Source organism: Aristolochia californica, unplaced genomic scaffold, assembly GCF_029961685.1.
Source record: "Aristolochia californica isolate CCGP_79_NKW_82.1479 unplaced genomic scaffold, dmAriCali1.0.hap1 SCAF_5, whole genome shotgun sequence".
Lineage (NCBI taxonomy): Eukaryota > Viridiplantae > Streptophyta > Magnoliopsida > Piperales > Aristolochiaceae > Aristolochia > Aristolochia californica.
In genome coordinates this window covers 42,871,326-42,887,989 of record NW_027182214.1, presented here as the reverse complement: position 1 = coordinate 42,887,989, position 16,664 = coordinate 42,871,326, and the positions used below count along the sequence as shown (strand labels likewise).

General features: G+C 37.2%; 2 protein-coding genes across 3 annotated transcripts; both read left to right on the top strand.

The window, feature by feature from the left end:
• The first annotated feature begins 1,522 nt into the window (after nucleotides 1–1,522).
• LOC137965627 (uncharacterized) lies at nucleotides 1,523–9,492 on the top strand. 2 transcript variants are annotated; one of them, XM_068811902.1, is made up of 6 exons: nucleotides 1,523–1,647; nucleotides 1,827–2,229; nucleotides 3,086–3,201; nucleotides 6,843–7,086; nucleotides 7,672–8,823; nucleotides 8,950–9,492. In XM_068811902.1, the coding sequence occupies exons 2-6, from the start codon at nucleotides 1,834–1,836 to the stop codon at nucleotides 9,193–9,195; spliced, it is 2,154 nt and encodes a 717-aa protein (XP_068668003.1). In that variant the 5' UTR covers nucleotides 1,523–1,647; nucleotides 1,827–1,833; the 3' UTR covers nucleotides 9,196–9,492. The 2 variants fall into 2 exon arrangements, with proteins under 2 accessions (XP_068668003.1, XP_068668002.1); XM_068811901.1 differs by having other exon boundaries at nucleotides 1,523–2,229.
• Nucleotides 9,493–14,328: 4,836 nt separating this feature from the next.
• Nucleotides 14,329–16,186, top strand: LOC137965382 (sugar transport protein 8-like). The gene is made up of 4 exons (XM_068811680.1): nucleotides 14,329–14,464; nucleotides 14,579–14,898; nucleotides 14,991–15,614; nucleotides 15,716–16,186. Exons 1-4 carry the CDS (start codon nucleotides 14,329–14,331, stop codon nucleotides 16,184–16,186), a joined length of 1,551 nt encoding a protein of 516 aa, XP_068667781.1.
• The last annotated feature ends 478 nt before the right edge of the window (nucleotides 16,187–16,664 follow it).

The following is a 16,664-nucleotide window of genomic DNA, read 5'->3' as shown; positions in this document are numbered from 1 at the left end:
TACCTAGTGTAAGTAAAAGTGAATCACTTGTTGGTATTAGTAAAGTAGATGTAAAGTGTACTAAAAAACACTTTATTGTACTAGTGCCCAAAATGAAAAATATAGTTTAAATAAGAGAATGAGTTATTTTTTATAATATATCTAAATAGATCATATACCTAAACAGATAATTAACCTAAACAAATATGGTTACTACCCTAATAAGTAAGTTAATGTAGTATTAAAATATATTAATATACTAATTAATTAAATAATATATTTTATTAATAAATTAAGATAGATTGCAGTTTAGTCTAAATTAAAACAACAACTATGTGTGACAATTAATTGATGCACTAATTAATTATAAAAAATAGATAAATAAAAAGTAAAAAAAGAACAGTAATGAATATAATAAATAAATAAATAAATAATTTTTTATTAATAACATAAGATATATTTTATGTAGTATAAATTTATAATACATTTCCACAAAAAAAATTATTACTTTAATTAATAATAAAAAATATATTAATTAAACAAAAATACTTGATCAATTGCTTACTTTAATAATAGTTTAATTACCACTTTTAAATCACAAATTTAATATAGTAATAAAAAAAAAAATATTTTATTAATAACATAAGATAGATTTTTGTGTACTATAAAATAATAATATATTTTTACTAAATTTAAATTAATTAGTTTAATTAATGGTAAAAAATAGAATAATTAAAAAAAATACTTGATCAATTACTTACTTTAACAATATTTTAATTACCACTCTTAAACACTAATTTAATATAATAATAAAAATAAATAAATAAATAAATAAATAACATAAGATAGATTTATACTTAGTATAAATTAATAATATATTTCCACAAAATAAAAAATATTAGGTTAATTAATTATAAAAATAAATAAATTTAAAAAAATACTTATCAAATGCTGACTTTAATAATACTTTAATTACCACTTTAAATCACTAATTTAATATAGTAATAAAAATAGTAAATATAATAAATAATATAATATAATATTTTATTAATTAAGATAGATTTTTTTACTTATGCTTCTTTAGAGTTAGCGCAAGGGAATCTTTTTTGGCTTAGATAAAGGTAGGGACAAGTTTGAGGGAACGAGTATAATAAAATATTTATTCCCCAATCATGTTAGTAAAACTCATTTAGTCGCCCACCAGTGATAGATCATTTGACGGATGAGCCGATTTTTAGCCGCAAATTACTTGCAAATGCCACAAAATCGGGCCAAGTCGGAACTGCATGAAACTATAACCGGCCCCACCGGCGCAGCCGTACCGGGAATACTGAAAACGACGCGCTGTCTTCGAGACTCGAAAGGTTAGGGTTGGCGAGCTTGTTGATGACGAGGAGCCTCGCTGGAACCAAAACTTCATGGTCCCACCAATCTTTCAAGGACGCGAAACACCACAAAACCGGATTTTAGAAATGAATTTCAGGTCCGGACATCTCCTTTTATACCCATGACCGCCTCAACAATTGCATCATTTTGAGCGACGATCGAGGGCTAAATATCTTTTGTGCATCAGTGGCCGGCTCCCCCTCCCTTCGTCCGATAAAGCTCCTTGCAGCCGTCTGCTTTTATTTATTTTTTTCCAGATTCTTGCCAATAGTTCATCCGCGTGTAAGATTCAATTTTCACTTGGATTTTACTGGATATTATTTTTAAGGCTTCTCGTTGATTTCAGACTCGATCTCGAGAAGTTTTCATTTAACAGTTTGCGGTTTCTGAAACTGCGGAGTCTTGGATTTCTTGAGAGAGGTGAAATATTCGGTGCGGTGGTGATCGTGTTCGTTTTACAGATCGGAGATGTTTAATCGGAAGAAAGAGGATTTCGTTCATGACAGCGACAGTGAGGGTTCGGACCTCGAAAATCATGATCTGGAAAATAGTACAAATGAAATTAATTTAAACGAAACGGATGTACGAACTTCTGAGGATGCGGATGTTGGCCGGGGGCGCAGAACAGACTCTGCTGGTGGGAGAGGCATCGCGGAGAGGTTGAGGGATGTTTTCAGAGGCGATGGAGAGGGAGATCTGTTGTTTCGGGAGGACGATAGGGAAAACAGCATTTTGCAGTGGCTTCAGGCACTGGATTTGCAGGTTATTGGGGCGTGTCGAGCTGATGAAAGGTTAAAGCCTCTGCTCAAGCTTAACGTTTCGAATGGAGTTGCAGAGGATCGACTTCTGGCTCACTTAAGTCAGGTCTGTGGTTGTACCAACGTTTTTGATTTAGTCCTTGACCTTTTTTCCCTTGGACCACCCTTTCCCGAATTCTTTGAAGTTGCTTAACCCTGCGTTTGAGATGGATCAGATGCGTCCGGAACCCAGAGAGCTTCTCGTTCGCGGTGGACTCATCTGAAAAAACTCTCTTACTTTATGCTGTATAAGTCAGTAAACGTTGGATCTGTTTCCGAGAGTTGCGCCCCGTTTCTAAGAGGGACATGTCATCAAACTGATGATCCAGCCGCTAATTGCCGAAACTCGTTTTTCTGGAAATTTCAGAAAGTGATGATCTTCGAAATTATAGGAGCCATGTAAAATGTTTCAGTCGTAGTTTTTTGAGTATTCAAAACAAGCAGATCTTTTATATATTTCTATATTTCTTTGAAATAGAAGTTAAAAATGACAAAATTAGTTTTTAGTTCTTGACTTCTACTAGAAAAGCACTGGTAGTTGTCTTCTTCTTCTTCTTCTTAAAAAAAAAAATCAATTAAATAAATCTGTTACAACTAATTGGTTATTCAATTTTATTTAATAATTATTCGCTCTAAGAAATTATTCGCAGTTGTTTATTCGAATTACTTGTTGTAGAAATGTAAATATTTCATGTTTGGTTATTGTCCTTTTTTACGTGTTGTACATGGTCTTGTTATTGTCCCTTCGCATTTGATAGAAACTCCTCAAATGTTTCCTTGCCATTCCTCATTTTTGTCTCTTATAAGTTTCTTTACTGTGTTTTTTGTTTTCGTATCTTTTTTTTTTTTAGTTTCCATTCCTATTATGGTACTTATATGATAAATTGGGTATTTTTTGACATTGTATTCCAAATTTGTAACAGCACTTTGAAGCGGCAGAAGTGGGTATGCTGGCTAGATGCTTATGTGTTCCTCTGGTGTCCATTCGTGTTGGGAAGGTTATTAAGCAAGGGAACCTTTTGAACCCCACTGCAATTAGGTATATGATTTTTTATTTTTTTTGGCACAAATGAATGGTTATGTGAGATTTCTGTTATTTCCATTTTTTGCAAGTATGCAATTGTTAATAATTTATTTTATGTAGCCTTTGTTATATTGTTTCAATTTCAGATTAAAGCCTAACTGATGCATGTTGGGGTTCACATGTTAACAGCGTTCTTTTACAATATTGTTAGATACGGTAACTTTCCCTTATTTTATTAGGTTGGTCTGTTTTCTGGATGAAATGAATGAAGATGAGCGATGGTTCATCTTTGTCCCATTATATACAGTCAAGTATGGACTAGAATGCCATATACTTCCTGGTGCTAGAAACTTTGGATCAGTAGACATAGAAAAAACAGGCTTTTTTATTTACTTGTTTGAAATGATAAAGGTATCCTTTGATTGATTACTTTGATTAAATTTGGACCCAGTTCAGTAAAGACACGATTTAAACATCATGAATCAGAAAAATTTAGTATGATCTGAGTTCATTTTTATAGCCACATTTAGTTGGTGTTGGCTCTCAACTTCTCTATCCTCATTTTCTTGCAGAAATAATATTTTATTTTTCTAAAAATAAGGAATATTGATTAGAGAGGCATAAATAAACCGAAAGGAAACCATTGGAAAAAGTTGTTATAGATCACTTTCCTTCTTTACTATTCCTTAATATCATACATCATTTTTTTTCCCTATACTAGACCTCACATGATCTATTTGAATATATTGTGTTCTCCTAGTACATTATCTTGAGATACTCTAGAGTGTATATATATCTGGTTGTTGAAGAACCTAGCCACAGAAAGTGAATCTTAGTTCCTGAATTATGTTAATCTGCAGATCTTCTAAGTGGAGTGGTTGAGGGATGAGGTTGGATCTGCTGCTCTGGATAGAATGCTAAACTGCGCTGTGGACCAGTGAGAGCTACCTGATACATTCACATGGTGGGCTAATCACTGGTAGCACAGGCCAATGACAGGCATCTGCCTTAATCATGTGGTGCCATGGGTACCTGTGATTGGCTAGAAACATTAATTTTCTGCAGAAAATCCAACCTCTTTGTGGATTAGCTCATGATCTTAGAGCTTTGCTAGAAATTCCTAAGTATGAAGTGAACTAAATTGCAGTGGTTGAACGGAAGTCCTTCACCTGTCACCTTTAGTAAATTTGCGTTTTCTAATTTGAAGTTATAGAACACGTGAAGTTTTTTTAAGCAAGTGGCTGAGCTAATGCACCTCTTGAGGGTACTGAAACAAATAAATTAGTTTTTTTCCTTGGATAAGTTTTAATTGGTCTCTGTCTAATTAATTTATTTGTATTGCTGTAATATCGATGGCTTCTCTCTCTTCTGACAAGGTTCTTGTCATGACATCATTCTGCTATCCATTGTTGGAAGTGTTTGCTATTAATTCAATGTCATTTTTTTTGTTTTTTATTATTTTGACTCAGATGAGACTTTATTTGATTAGAACTCTGTTCACCAATATTGAGCTTATTATCTCATAATATTGCTGGAAAATGCATCCTGTATTTGTAGATATTTACCAAACATTTGCAGGATTCTATGTTTCAGCTTATTGATGGTGAAATTGTTCATATCTCCAAATAAAGCTGTCTTTTGATTTGTAGGTAAAGTGGGCGTGTGTCATGTTCTGTTATGATCTCTGAAATATGAGGGAAAGAAGGTAGTTTCATGGCCTTGTAAATATGGAGTTTTTAATTCTTTCAATCCCAATGTACTTGTAGAGTGTCAACCTTTTCTATCATCCTCATGAAGCCAGTAGTCAGGAACAAGGGATCTGGTCTATGAAAGGTTACAGAAACCAGAGTTATGCTGTCTTATTTAAGACTGAAAACCTGTTATGTTCAGATTTCATTATTTTTTACTTGTTTTATTTCAGACCATTAACTTATGGTTTCTGCATACCCCAGTGTGTCTTTCTGTTTCTCATTTAACATTGTACATTTTGTGACGGATGTGCTTCAGCTGTGCATGTAAATTAAAATCCTTGCATTGTTTTATGTAGCTCATTGTTTGTTATTTTGTTGCAGTCTTTCTTAAACAAGATAAAAGTAAACTTCTACATTGTCTTGAAGAGTAGGTTGTGTTGAATAATTGTCACTACGAGTAAATTGGTTGTGATGAATAGCTCTTGGAATTGTTACATAGTATGATATTGTTATGCTTCTCTTTGAGGAAGATATTTGTTTATTAGTCACTGCATGAATTTTTTTTTTTTAATCATTTTTTAGGGGTGATTTGCCATAATCTTTCCAGGATGTTTCCTTTTCTTTCTTTTTCCTTTTTAGGGTCGGCTTTTGTTTTTGGGGGGGAAGTCGGTCTAATGTAGATTGCTTCTTTCTTTGGTTGTGGATTTAAAAAAATAAAGAAGATTAATGTTTTTATATGATTGTACAACATGTTTGTCTTTTCTGAGTCTTTAACTTTTGAAAATTTATGATTGATTAATATTGTTTGGGTTATATTATTTGTCCATTTATACATATCCGCTGAACCCAAGAAGGACATTCATCAACACACTTTTTGTCATTGAATACCCTGTGAAGCTAATCTGATGCGAGGGAGTGGTACTGTTCAACAAGAAGTTGTTGGAACATACTCTTCACATAGAGCTGGATCAGTTTGTTTCACCTTTTATTGTAAAATAAAATTATTCTAAAAAAATTAAATCAAAAGTTGAGGGTATGTTTCTTTCTTTTGCTTATGTAGTTTTTCACTTTTTCTTTGCAACCCCCCAGGGAGATCTTTGTTCTCTCTCTTCTTAATAATTAATTTTTTTCTTTTTTCATTTCCTAAAAAGAAAGATGTTGTATGTGTGTGTCATTTGCTACTGAGTATTTTATTTTCTGGCTTACTATGGACAAATTCTGAATTCTGGGTTTCAACCAAGTCTTGTTGAGGTCATAGTACATTGTGCCGCTCTTTGTGTTGACAAACAAACATTGAACTTGCCATTCAAACTGTCCAAAGCATGTATAAGTACAACTTATGGCCGGTTATGCATTTGGTTATAGGAAGGATTGATCACAAAATTCAAGGGAGAATTACCTGGAGCAACCTACTAAAAAATTTCCTCCCTTTGTATATCGATCCCATTCTCTCTCAAAATATTTTTAGATGAAGGTTTCAAAGTATTGATTAATTGTAAGAAGTACATTAATGCATTTTCTCAGATATGAGATGGTAATACATTTTTTTCTCTCTTCTTGTTCTTGTTCTTCCTCTTATTTCTCTTTTTCTTTTCTTTTTTGTTTTGTTTTCTTTTGTTTTTTGCCCCAGTAACATATTCCATATTCTTTTGGGTGGACTTCACAATGAGACTTCAGAGGCTTCAACAGCTTCCATGTCTGTCCCTATTATAATATATTTGCAATTTTTTCGTTGTTTCTTTGGCTCTTATATAGGTATATTGTGGCTTTTATAGACTGCCTATGGTTAAAATTCACTGTACCCAGTGGCTGAACATTTAAGATACATAGTTACCTTTAGTGTGGGTGCAATGCAGTTAGTTCTGGCTTTATTTCTAGTAACTGAATTGGGAATTATTCTTTTATATGCTTCATTTTTTTGAGCTATGCAAATGCTCAAGTGATCATGTTTCTCTCTTTATGCAGGGGACAACTAAACCTTATACTCTTACCCTCTTCTGACTTGCACGTCTCATTTGCTGGGGATGATGGCTGCAATGAGAGGTTGGCTGTATTGAACAGCACTAGTGAGAGCTCGGAAGTTTCAATTGAAGAAATATTTGCTGATAGTTCTGGTCGCTCTTTTCTTGTAAAGCTCCCAGGTGACCAAGTCTCTTATTTTTGGTGTGCAGAGAAGTCTAAATCCCTTGGAGCTGAGTTGCTGGGAAAGGTAATTTGCTGCCCAAGTTGTCAATAATTAAGTAAATACTCGGCAAGAGCATATCTGCAGGAAATAGATGTTGATATTTACTACTTGAATTAAGTTTAGCAAGATTAGAAGTTATGAGTAGATTAATTTTTTTTTTTTTTTGAATTGATGCTGGAGTTGATTAAATTAACTAGAGGTGCTTGCCTGATATTTGCTAGTGTTTTGTTGTTTTTGTTGATCCTTTTCTTTCCCATCTATACCATCTTGGGATTATGAGAAGATATCTATTGTGCAGTATGCTCGATTAGTGTTAGTATATATAGCTCTTTTATGTGATGATTATCATAATACTGCCCATGTTTATCAAACTAAGTTGCCTGACCAATTAAGGGGTTCAACCAGAAGCTTTCTTGGTATCTATGCTGGTGAATTTGCCCATCAATACACATTTTTGTGGGCCTGGACCTTTTGAAAGCTGAGATCAACCTAAGCTGTATAAATATTTCAACTTTTATTATAAAAGCTATTTCTGGGATATAGCTGGAAAACACGTGTTTGCTTGTGGATCATCCATCAACTAAAGTCTTGGATTGTCTTACTCTGTAGATGAAGGATTTGCTGAGGACGAAGCCCACTCTGGTTCAGCTTACTGGGATTTCTGAGTTACGTCTGGATTGCTTTGCAACACACCTTCGTGTTTATCTCTTTGGCTCAGCAAGTGCTACTCAATCAGATTCTACATGTTTAGATGTGACTGCCTCTGAACCTCCTGAATCTGATTCAAGCATGCTACCATTACCTTTGTCATCGAAATCAACTCGGTATCGATCTGTGGCCAGTCATCAGGCAAAGTCACATTCCTCTCTCTATCAGGGTAGTCTCAGTCCAAGATCCAACACCTTCAAGGATGGTTTTCCTAGAAACTCACATTTGACAAGAGGTGGGATCCGGGATAAATACAGAAGGCGCAGTGACAGTCTATGCACTCTTTCTACTGAAGGACCATCTCTTCCAGCAACCATGAATTCGTGTGTCACCGAGCTGTCTTCCTCGGGCCGAACTGGAGATGAGCTAAGTCAGGAGCGTAGAGAGATGCCACTATCCTTACCATCAACAATTGGTCTGTCCTGTATCCCATCAATTTGTCCGTTACCTCTGTGTTTTCCATCACAGTTACCTCCTCCGTATTCTTCTTCTTTGCTTTCTCCGTATTACTGTTGGTGTCCACCCTGCACATCAACTTTGCAATATACTGTTACAGCACCTAATCTGCCTCCTTTGTCATCTGATTCTCTTTCTTTGCCACCTTTGTCTTCTCTACTATCTGTTGCAACTAGGTCCTCGAGCTCTGTTATTCCACCTGTGAAATTGCCTGTTGATACGTCTGCACAAACTCTTGTACCAGATCCATTATTCCGGTTCCCGCTCCCTGTTGCCCCCTTCATGACCATCCCAAGTTCACAACAGCTTCCTACATTCACGCCGTTCATATCTGATCCCATAGTCCATATACCAGTAGTAGATGTTTGTTCATCAGGCCAAGGATATCTTGTTAGCCCTACTATTTCAACGACAATATCACCTCTACTTCCTAGTCTTGTGAATCATTCTCTAATCCCTGAAACTGAATCAGTGGTTGAGAAGGGTGCTAGGGACACTCTTCGGCTGCTCATCAGTTCAACACAGACATGTCCTCCATTGATGGAGATGCTTCCAGCTGTATTTAGTGGGATGGACGAAAATATCCAATGTATCCCGGTAAGGACTGAAAAAACCGTGCACTTTATGATGCAGGTTTAGGAGCTGTTTTAATTTTTATGCTGTGATGCTGAAGCTCGGCACTGACCGTTACTTGCCTGCTTGTTCCCGTTTGCTATTGAACAGGGAAATCAACCCATTGACACATTGGTCAATGCGGGTAGCCGAGGTCTTTATGTTGGAACGAGGGATGTTGATGGATTTGCGAGCAGTATGTCCGTCATTGGGATTATCCCATTCCCAAGAGCAGGTAAGAAAGATGACGATAACACCTGTAACGGAACAAGAAGCCGCAATGCCCAAGATGAGAATGTTTTGGAAGATATTGGAGGCCGCGATTACTTTGAAGATCGTGAACAGCTTGCCGACTGATTTGAGAGGAATTATTATTTGTATAGAGCTGGAGCCTGCGCGCCTCATTTGTGTTTTTTTGGTGCAGTTAAGCAGCGGTCATCCTTGTAATTCCATCAAGGGAAATGTACAGTGGTCGGCCCATTGTTGGCTTCAATAACTGTGGTTAAGGCAATGACATATTGTCTATCCCCCGCCGCAAACTCCCTCTCCGTCTCGGCCCACTCCATCGCCCCCAAAAGCCCTTGTTAGGACATCATGCATTGTCACCGAGTCCACCATGAGAAATAAATTACGCGGTTGTCGTCCATTGCGTGATCCAGGAATTCCCGGCCTTTAATATCAATATCTTGAACAAAATTAAGATAAATGTGGGCAGCTGCTCATATGAACATGAAGAGATATTCCAAACTCTTAGTCTATGCAAGCGTTTGATAATGTCTACCAGTTTCATGTAGACCAAAATTTTTTTTTTTAAAAAAAAGAAAAAAGGTGAACATGAACGACTCAAAATATTTCTGAATCCTATGTCAAGGCATTGATCAAAATGAACACGATTGTTTTAAACACTGCTTCATTCAGTTGGTACCCATATGAATAGAAGTCCTCTAAAGATCTCTCCTACCCAACTTCTAAGGATAGCTTTTCAGCTGAAAAATATGCTGGCAAATAGGGGTGGCATCAAGCCGAGTCGACCCGAGCCCGAACCTGCTTATATTTGAGTCGAGCTTGATTTAAATATTTCGAGCCGAGCTTCGAGTCGAGCCTCGTCTCGAGCCTAAAATTATTATCGAGCTCGAGCCCAACGAGTTCGAGCCGAGCTCGAGCCTCAACATACATTTAAAACTTTTTAAAAAATATATATCGAATAAAATGTATATAAAATTATGCATACATTTTACATAAAATTGGGCATGACCTTTACATAAAATTGGGCATAACCTCTACTTAAAATTGAGCATAATATATATATATATATAATAATTGTATAAAATTCGGCATGACCTCTACTTAAAATTGGGCATAATCAATATACATAATACCTGCATAAACACTCCATAAACACTCCATAAAATTATCTATACATTCCATAAACACTTCATGAAATTGTTTATACACTCCATAAAATAATCTAAACACTCCATACACTGTATAACATTATAAATAAACTCCATACAATAATCAAACACAACAAAATTAAATAAAATATCACTATCAATTTACAATCACCCAAATAAAAACTATAAATCCTTTAAATAAAATCCTATTACTATTACAGACTTACTAGAAAATTACAAGAAATATTTTAAATTTTTCTTAGGAAAGTTAAATGGACCTCTTATTGCCTTTTCTAAGGAAATAAATAAAAAATAATAATTAATCTAATATATTATTATACTTATCGATAAATTTTTAATCACATAAAATGTCAAACACAAAATTGCTATGAAAATTGCCTCATGCTCAAAGTATTATATCATCAACTGTCAAATACTTATTCAAATTTTTTCTATATGGTTTTCTAACCCATCTTGGCAAGAAAATCTTACTTGAAAAATTATATGATTTTTAAAAAGAATTTATAATTAGAAAAATATTTTGAAAAAATATGAGGCACTAATGGTCCCTATATTTCTATTAAAAATGTCTTTTCAACATTTATTGAAAAAACCACTAATAGTCTCTAGAAACGTATTTCTACTAAAATATCTTTTCAATTTATTTAAGAGTCATGAGGAAGAGACAAAGAGTCTTTTTTTCCTTTTTTATGATCTCGCACGTAGGGGTGACTTTGAATAAATTATATATAAAATTATGCATATATTTTTTAAAAATATAATGATAGGGGCGGTTCAGGATTTAATTTCAATAATGGATTAAAATGCACCAATATTAATATTTTTTACTCCAATTGTTGTCTAGCTTGTTTTGTAATTTTTGAATCTGGCCATAATTTATTATGGCGTCCTTAGTGCCCCTAGATAAAAATTTATATTCTAGGAAAAACTAAAAATATTTTTCCTATGATACATATTCCCAAAAAAACCTTTAAATAAAATCTTATTACTATTAGTGACTTATTAGAAAATTACAAGAAATATTTTAAAATTTTCTTAGGAAAGTTAAATGGACCTTTTATTGTCTCTTCTAGGGAAATAAATAAAAATTAATAATCAATCTAATATATTATTATACTTATCGATAAAATTTTAATTAAATAAAATATCAAACACAAAATTGCAATGAAAATTGCTTCATGCTAAAAGTATTACAGCATCAACTGTTAAATACTTATTCAAAAATTTTCTATACAGTTTTTTACCCCATCTTGGTACGAAAAATCTTACTTAGAAAATTATATGATTTTTAGTAAAAAATTTCAATTAGAAAAACAAACATGAGACACTAATAGTTTATAGAAAATTATTTCTATAAAATTTATTTTTAATTTTTTCCAGAGGAAAAAGTTTTTTTTTTTATTATCTTGCACGTGCGAAATAGCACGTGCGAGATCATCTTCTCGCGAGGGAAGGGGGAGATTATTTCTCCCCTGTTCTGGTTTTCCGCCGAGACGACGCGGAGGGAAGGGGGTTACGGCGCCGGGGAGGACCTATCGTCGCGGATGAAGGCCAAGACGGAGTCGGCGGCGACGGAAGCGGCGGTGACAGAAGCGGCGGCAACGGAAATAGAGGCGACGACGAGCAGAGGAAGAAATCGAACGGACGGCCACAAAGGGGGTCGACGAGCAGCTGCGACGGCGGTATAGACGCCGGCGAACAGCTACGACGGCGGTAGAGGTGGCGACAACAACCGATGGGAGGGATTGGCAGTGACGAGGGGGGAGGAAAAATTCCCCCCCCCCCCCCCCCCCCCCCGCTTTCGCTCCCGCTCGCTCGCGACCCGTTACCGAGTCATACTGATCCGACTCATTTCGAGCCGGCTCGCGAGCCGACGAACCGAGCCTAGCTTCGGTCGAGCTTGGCTCGTTAAGGTAAACGAGCCGATTTCTCGTTAAATGACGAATCAAACCGAGCCGAACCGAGCCGGCTCGCGAACCGGCTCGGTTCGAAGCCACCCCTACTGGCAAACTTCGTCTGACAACAAGCTTCTTAGAAGAACAAATTCCTTCAGAAAGTATGAACTCAGCCATCCCGAAGATTCAAAAAAAAAAAAAATCTTTCTGCTCCCAGCGGGCGACTCCTGCTGGATCTGCCATCGTGTTGTTTCTTTTAGTCATATCAAGAGCTTGGCAGTTAAAAAGAGTTCTTGTCGTTGTCAAACTTGTCTTCTCCTTTTTAAGAGCCTTTTCATGAGTTTTTTTTCTTTGTCTGAATCCCTCCATTCACCCAATATTTCAGACTAACACGTTCTTGTTCTAGGAATGAAACTAGTTATTTTTTTTTTTTTCAATCACGCGAAGAAGATTAATGAGTCCCATTTATCCTCCTATATGATTGGAAGTGTCCAGCCTTAAAACCTGTGGTGAGTGTAATGATGGGGTGACATGTCTCACCCCCTTTAATATCTCACTTTTTTTTTTTTACTTTAGTATTACATTCGATGATGTCAATTTGGAGTTAAACGATATCTGAGAGGCTAGAAAGATGGCCAACAGGATCAAGCACCTGTTCAAGAACTTCATGAAGATTAGTCTTCCGACAATTTACTGGGATCAATGTCATTATGTTCTACTCTCTTTTGCTATTCCAAACAGTTGGGTTCAAGAAAGATTCAGCCCTTGTGTTGTGGTGATCAATAGAACGGTTAACATGGTCAGTACTAGAATTTTTATGACAATGTAGCGGTATGTAAGTAGTAGTGTCAAACTGAGAGGATATACCAAGTGTTTAAGTTCAAGATAATTAACATTTAATAAAATAAAGGAAAGGAGGATGGATTCATTAACCCTTTAACCCTAGCCCTTGAGAAGGTTCAATGAAACCACCACACTTGTAAAGTGGTGAGTATTTTTTCATTTATATTGAACTAAAAATTACATGAAATAATTACATATCAATTAAAGGACAAATAAATAGAAAATATATACAAAAAAGATCTACTAGAATTAAGGATAAATTATGTCACATATGGCAAACCTTAGATTAAGGCAAAGTATCCTCAGTAAGGGGTGGGCTAAAAGCTGGGTGTGGCGAAGATGGCAAATACTCATCCACTAAGTCAGTACAGATAGCACACGGGGAAGATCCAGATTGAGTAATGGGGGAAGAATGATGTGCAGGAGTCGACAGGTTCAATCCTAGGTGGCGGTTCAATGGTTCCATCAATATAGCCAAATCTTGGTTCTCAAGAAAGGAAAAAAGTTGGCTTCCATAGGAGAGAATTTGTGGAAAAATTTTTGATGGTGACCATGTGAATTAAGGTGTTGAAAGGGAGAAAAGTTGGGGGAGGTGGCTCTTGCAGTTCAATGTGAGAATGGAAGAATATGAAGAGAAACCTCTCTTCCTTACATCGGTAGTAGAAGGGCCAAAGGTGGCCCTCTCCTAGAGTAGAAAAGAGGAGGGATGCCCCCTCCCAATCTCTGTTCTTTATTCAAACAGGAAAGACAGGTAGGGTGGGCTATAATTGATAGAGGAGAAAGAGGTCTTCACCTGCTTATCTGTTCCATAATTTACCTGTATGATAAGCTAGATCAGTTTGTAACAACTATACCAAGACCAAAACTAAAAATGGATTAACTGTCACCATGACCACCGAATAAGCGAGAAGACTAGTCGATTTTTGAACCTTATTTCATGGAAGATCACAGGACAAAGCTCTAGATCAACGATTTGGACAGTGATGATTTTCTATTTTAGGGGTTTATGAAGTCACAAGCGTCTCAGGTCGTCTCAAGACTAGGAGGAAGATGAATGAACATGCCAACTGCAATTTCTTAACAAAATCGTCCAGATCCGACGAAAATGGTGGACGTGCCAAAATGTTTGCCTGGAGTGTGCTAAAACTAATGCACGCTTGTAGGGGCATCTTCTCTCCTTTCGTTACATAAATAGGAGAGCCGAGCTTCGCATCTTCGAAAAAGAAAGTGTGCGCTCTCTGGTGCTTAACAGTTATCATTTTCAGTCTTCGAATCTCTCTTCGTTATTCATCGTTCAATCTCTTCCGATACTTTTCCTGTAAAAAGAGAAGGGAAAAATGGCACCCATAATTACATCTTCAGCTGGCTTTAGCGTAGCGGATTTCTCTGCGAAACTCACATGGCGGGTTCTAATGTGTGGAATCATTGCGTCTACTGGAGGTCTGATGTTTGGTTACGACATTGGAGTTTCAGGTAAGGAATGTGGGGAAGGAGGCATCAAAGAGAGACTTCTCTCTATGCGTAGCAATTTGATTTTCGCCTCTGGGGATCCTTTTAACGGTGTTGCTATTGATTTATGGATTGCAGGAGGTGTATCAGGCATGGACACTTTTCTGAAGGAGTTCTTCCCTAAAGTTTATCTGAGGAAGCAAATAGCTAAAGAGAACAACTACTGCAAATACGATAATCAACTTCTCCAACTTTTCACTTCTTCTCTGTATCTTGCTGCCCTGGTTATGAGCTTTTATGCAGCGACAATGTGTAAGAAGTTCGGCCGGAAGGTGACCATGCAAGCGGCTTCTGTCTTCTTCCTTGTCGGAGCTCTTTTCACAGTAGCCGCCCATCGGTTATGGATGTTGATCATCGGCAGAATCCTTCTTGGGTTTGGCGTTGGTTGCGGTAATCAGGTGCGAATTACAATTCAAACGGGTCGCTTGCAATCCTGTTATCAACGCTCGTTATCAACATTGATAAAATCCTTGTGTGTTATTCTTTTCAGGCTGTTCCACTGTTCATCTCTGAGATTGCTCCGGTCAAATTCAGAGGTGCCTTAAACATCTGCTTTCAACTGATGATCACGATTGGAATCCTACTCGCTAACATAGTCAATTACTACACTGCTCCTGTTTCGTGGGGATGGAGACTATCCTTGGGGCTCGCCGGTGTCCCTGCTCTGATCCTCATGATCGGATCCTTCTCCATTTCTGAGACACCCACGAGTCTCGTCGAGCGAGGCAAGTTGTCCGAAGGTAGGGCCATTCTGAAGGCTATCCGTGGTGTGGAAAATGTCGATTTGGAGTTCGAGGAGATCCAAAACGCTTGCGAGATTGCCAACAGGATTCAAAACCCGTTCAAGAACCTCATGAAGACCAGCAGCAGGCCTCAGCTCGTCATTGGCGTGCTAATGCAGGTCTTCCAGCAATTTACTGGAATCAATGCCATTATGTTCTACGCTCCTGTGCTGTTTCAAACAATTGGATTCAAGAACGATGCAGCTCTCCTGTCCGCGGTGATTACTGGAACAGTGAACGTGCTCAGTACCCTCGTCTCCATTGCTTTGGTGGATAGAGCAGGAAGGAGGAGTCTACTTCTTGAAGCCTGCGTACAGATGGGAATCAGCCAGGTAAAAAACATTTATATTTTCTCTTTAAATATTCCTTGGTGGTTTCTTCTTATTCTTGTTTAATGGCTGACTTACGCCTGGGTGGAACTGGTTCGCTTCAGGCTGCAATCGGCGCAATCTTAGCAACGAAATTATCTCTTACCGGCTCTCTTGACCACGGCACCGCAATCTGGGTCGTGTTACTGATCTGTCTCTTCGTCTCCGGCTTTGCGTGGTCTTGGGGGCCATTGGGTTGGTTGGTCGCGAGCGAGATCTTCCCTCTTAAGACAAGAGCGGCCGGATTCTCCTTCGCAGTCAGTTCCAACATGCTGTTCACCGCAGTCATCGCTCAATCGTTCTTGTCCATGATGTGCAAAATGAGAGCGGGTATCTTCTTCTTCTTCCTCGCTTGGATCGTCGTGATGGGTTTATTCGTCGTCTTCTTGTTGCCGGAAACGAAGCAGGTTCCGATCGACGAGATGGGGGAGAGAGTTTGGAAGCAGCACTGGTACTGGAAAAGATTCATGGTCGATGACGACGACCACGTCCAAGCTAAGAAAGCAAAGAATTTGGAGAAAGGGGTCTCCTCCTGATCATTTTCTCAGTTCCATTTGTTTTCAATAAAATTCTTTTTTCTGAAATTAATCTCGGATCCTTTTTTTTTTTGGGAATTTTGTGAGAGTACCCAATTGATTTTTTATTTATTAAATGAGTATCACTAACGAACCTGTTTTGTCTTTTGCGCCCAGAGATTCCGTCAGAATCTAAACTCATCTCCCAATTTTTTCTTTTCTTTCTCCGTCCTCATTCAATTTTAAATATCCCAGGGGTCCAAAAGCAATTTAACGCCACATTTGCCGCTGTCATCGTCGCTTAAGAATGACTGCTCTCCCTCCATTAGACAGATATTTTATTAATTAATATATTATTATTCTCTCCCACTTGCTAATTAATTAATTTATCCCAACTAATCTAATCCCCATTAATTAACCATTAAATTTGCGGCCACTTGTCTTGCTTTGGAGAAATAAGAGTGGGCCTTCGTGAATGGCCTGGCCCGGCCCGCATTAA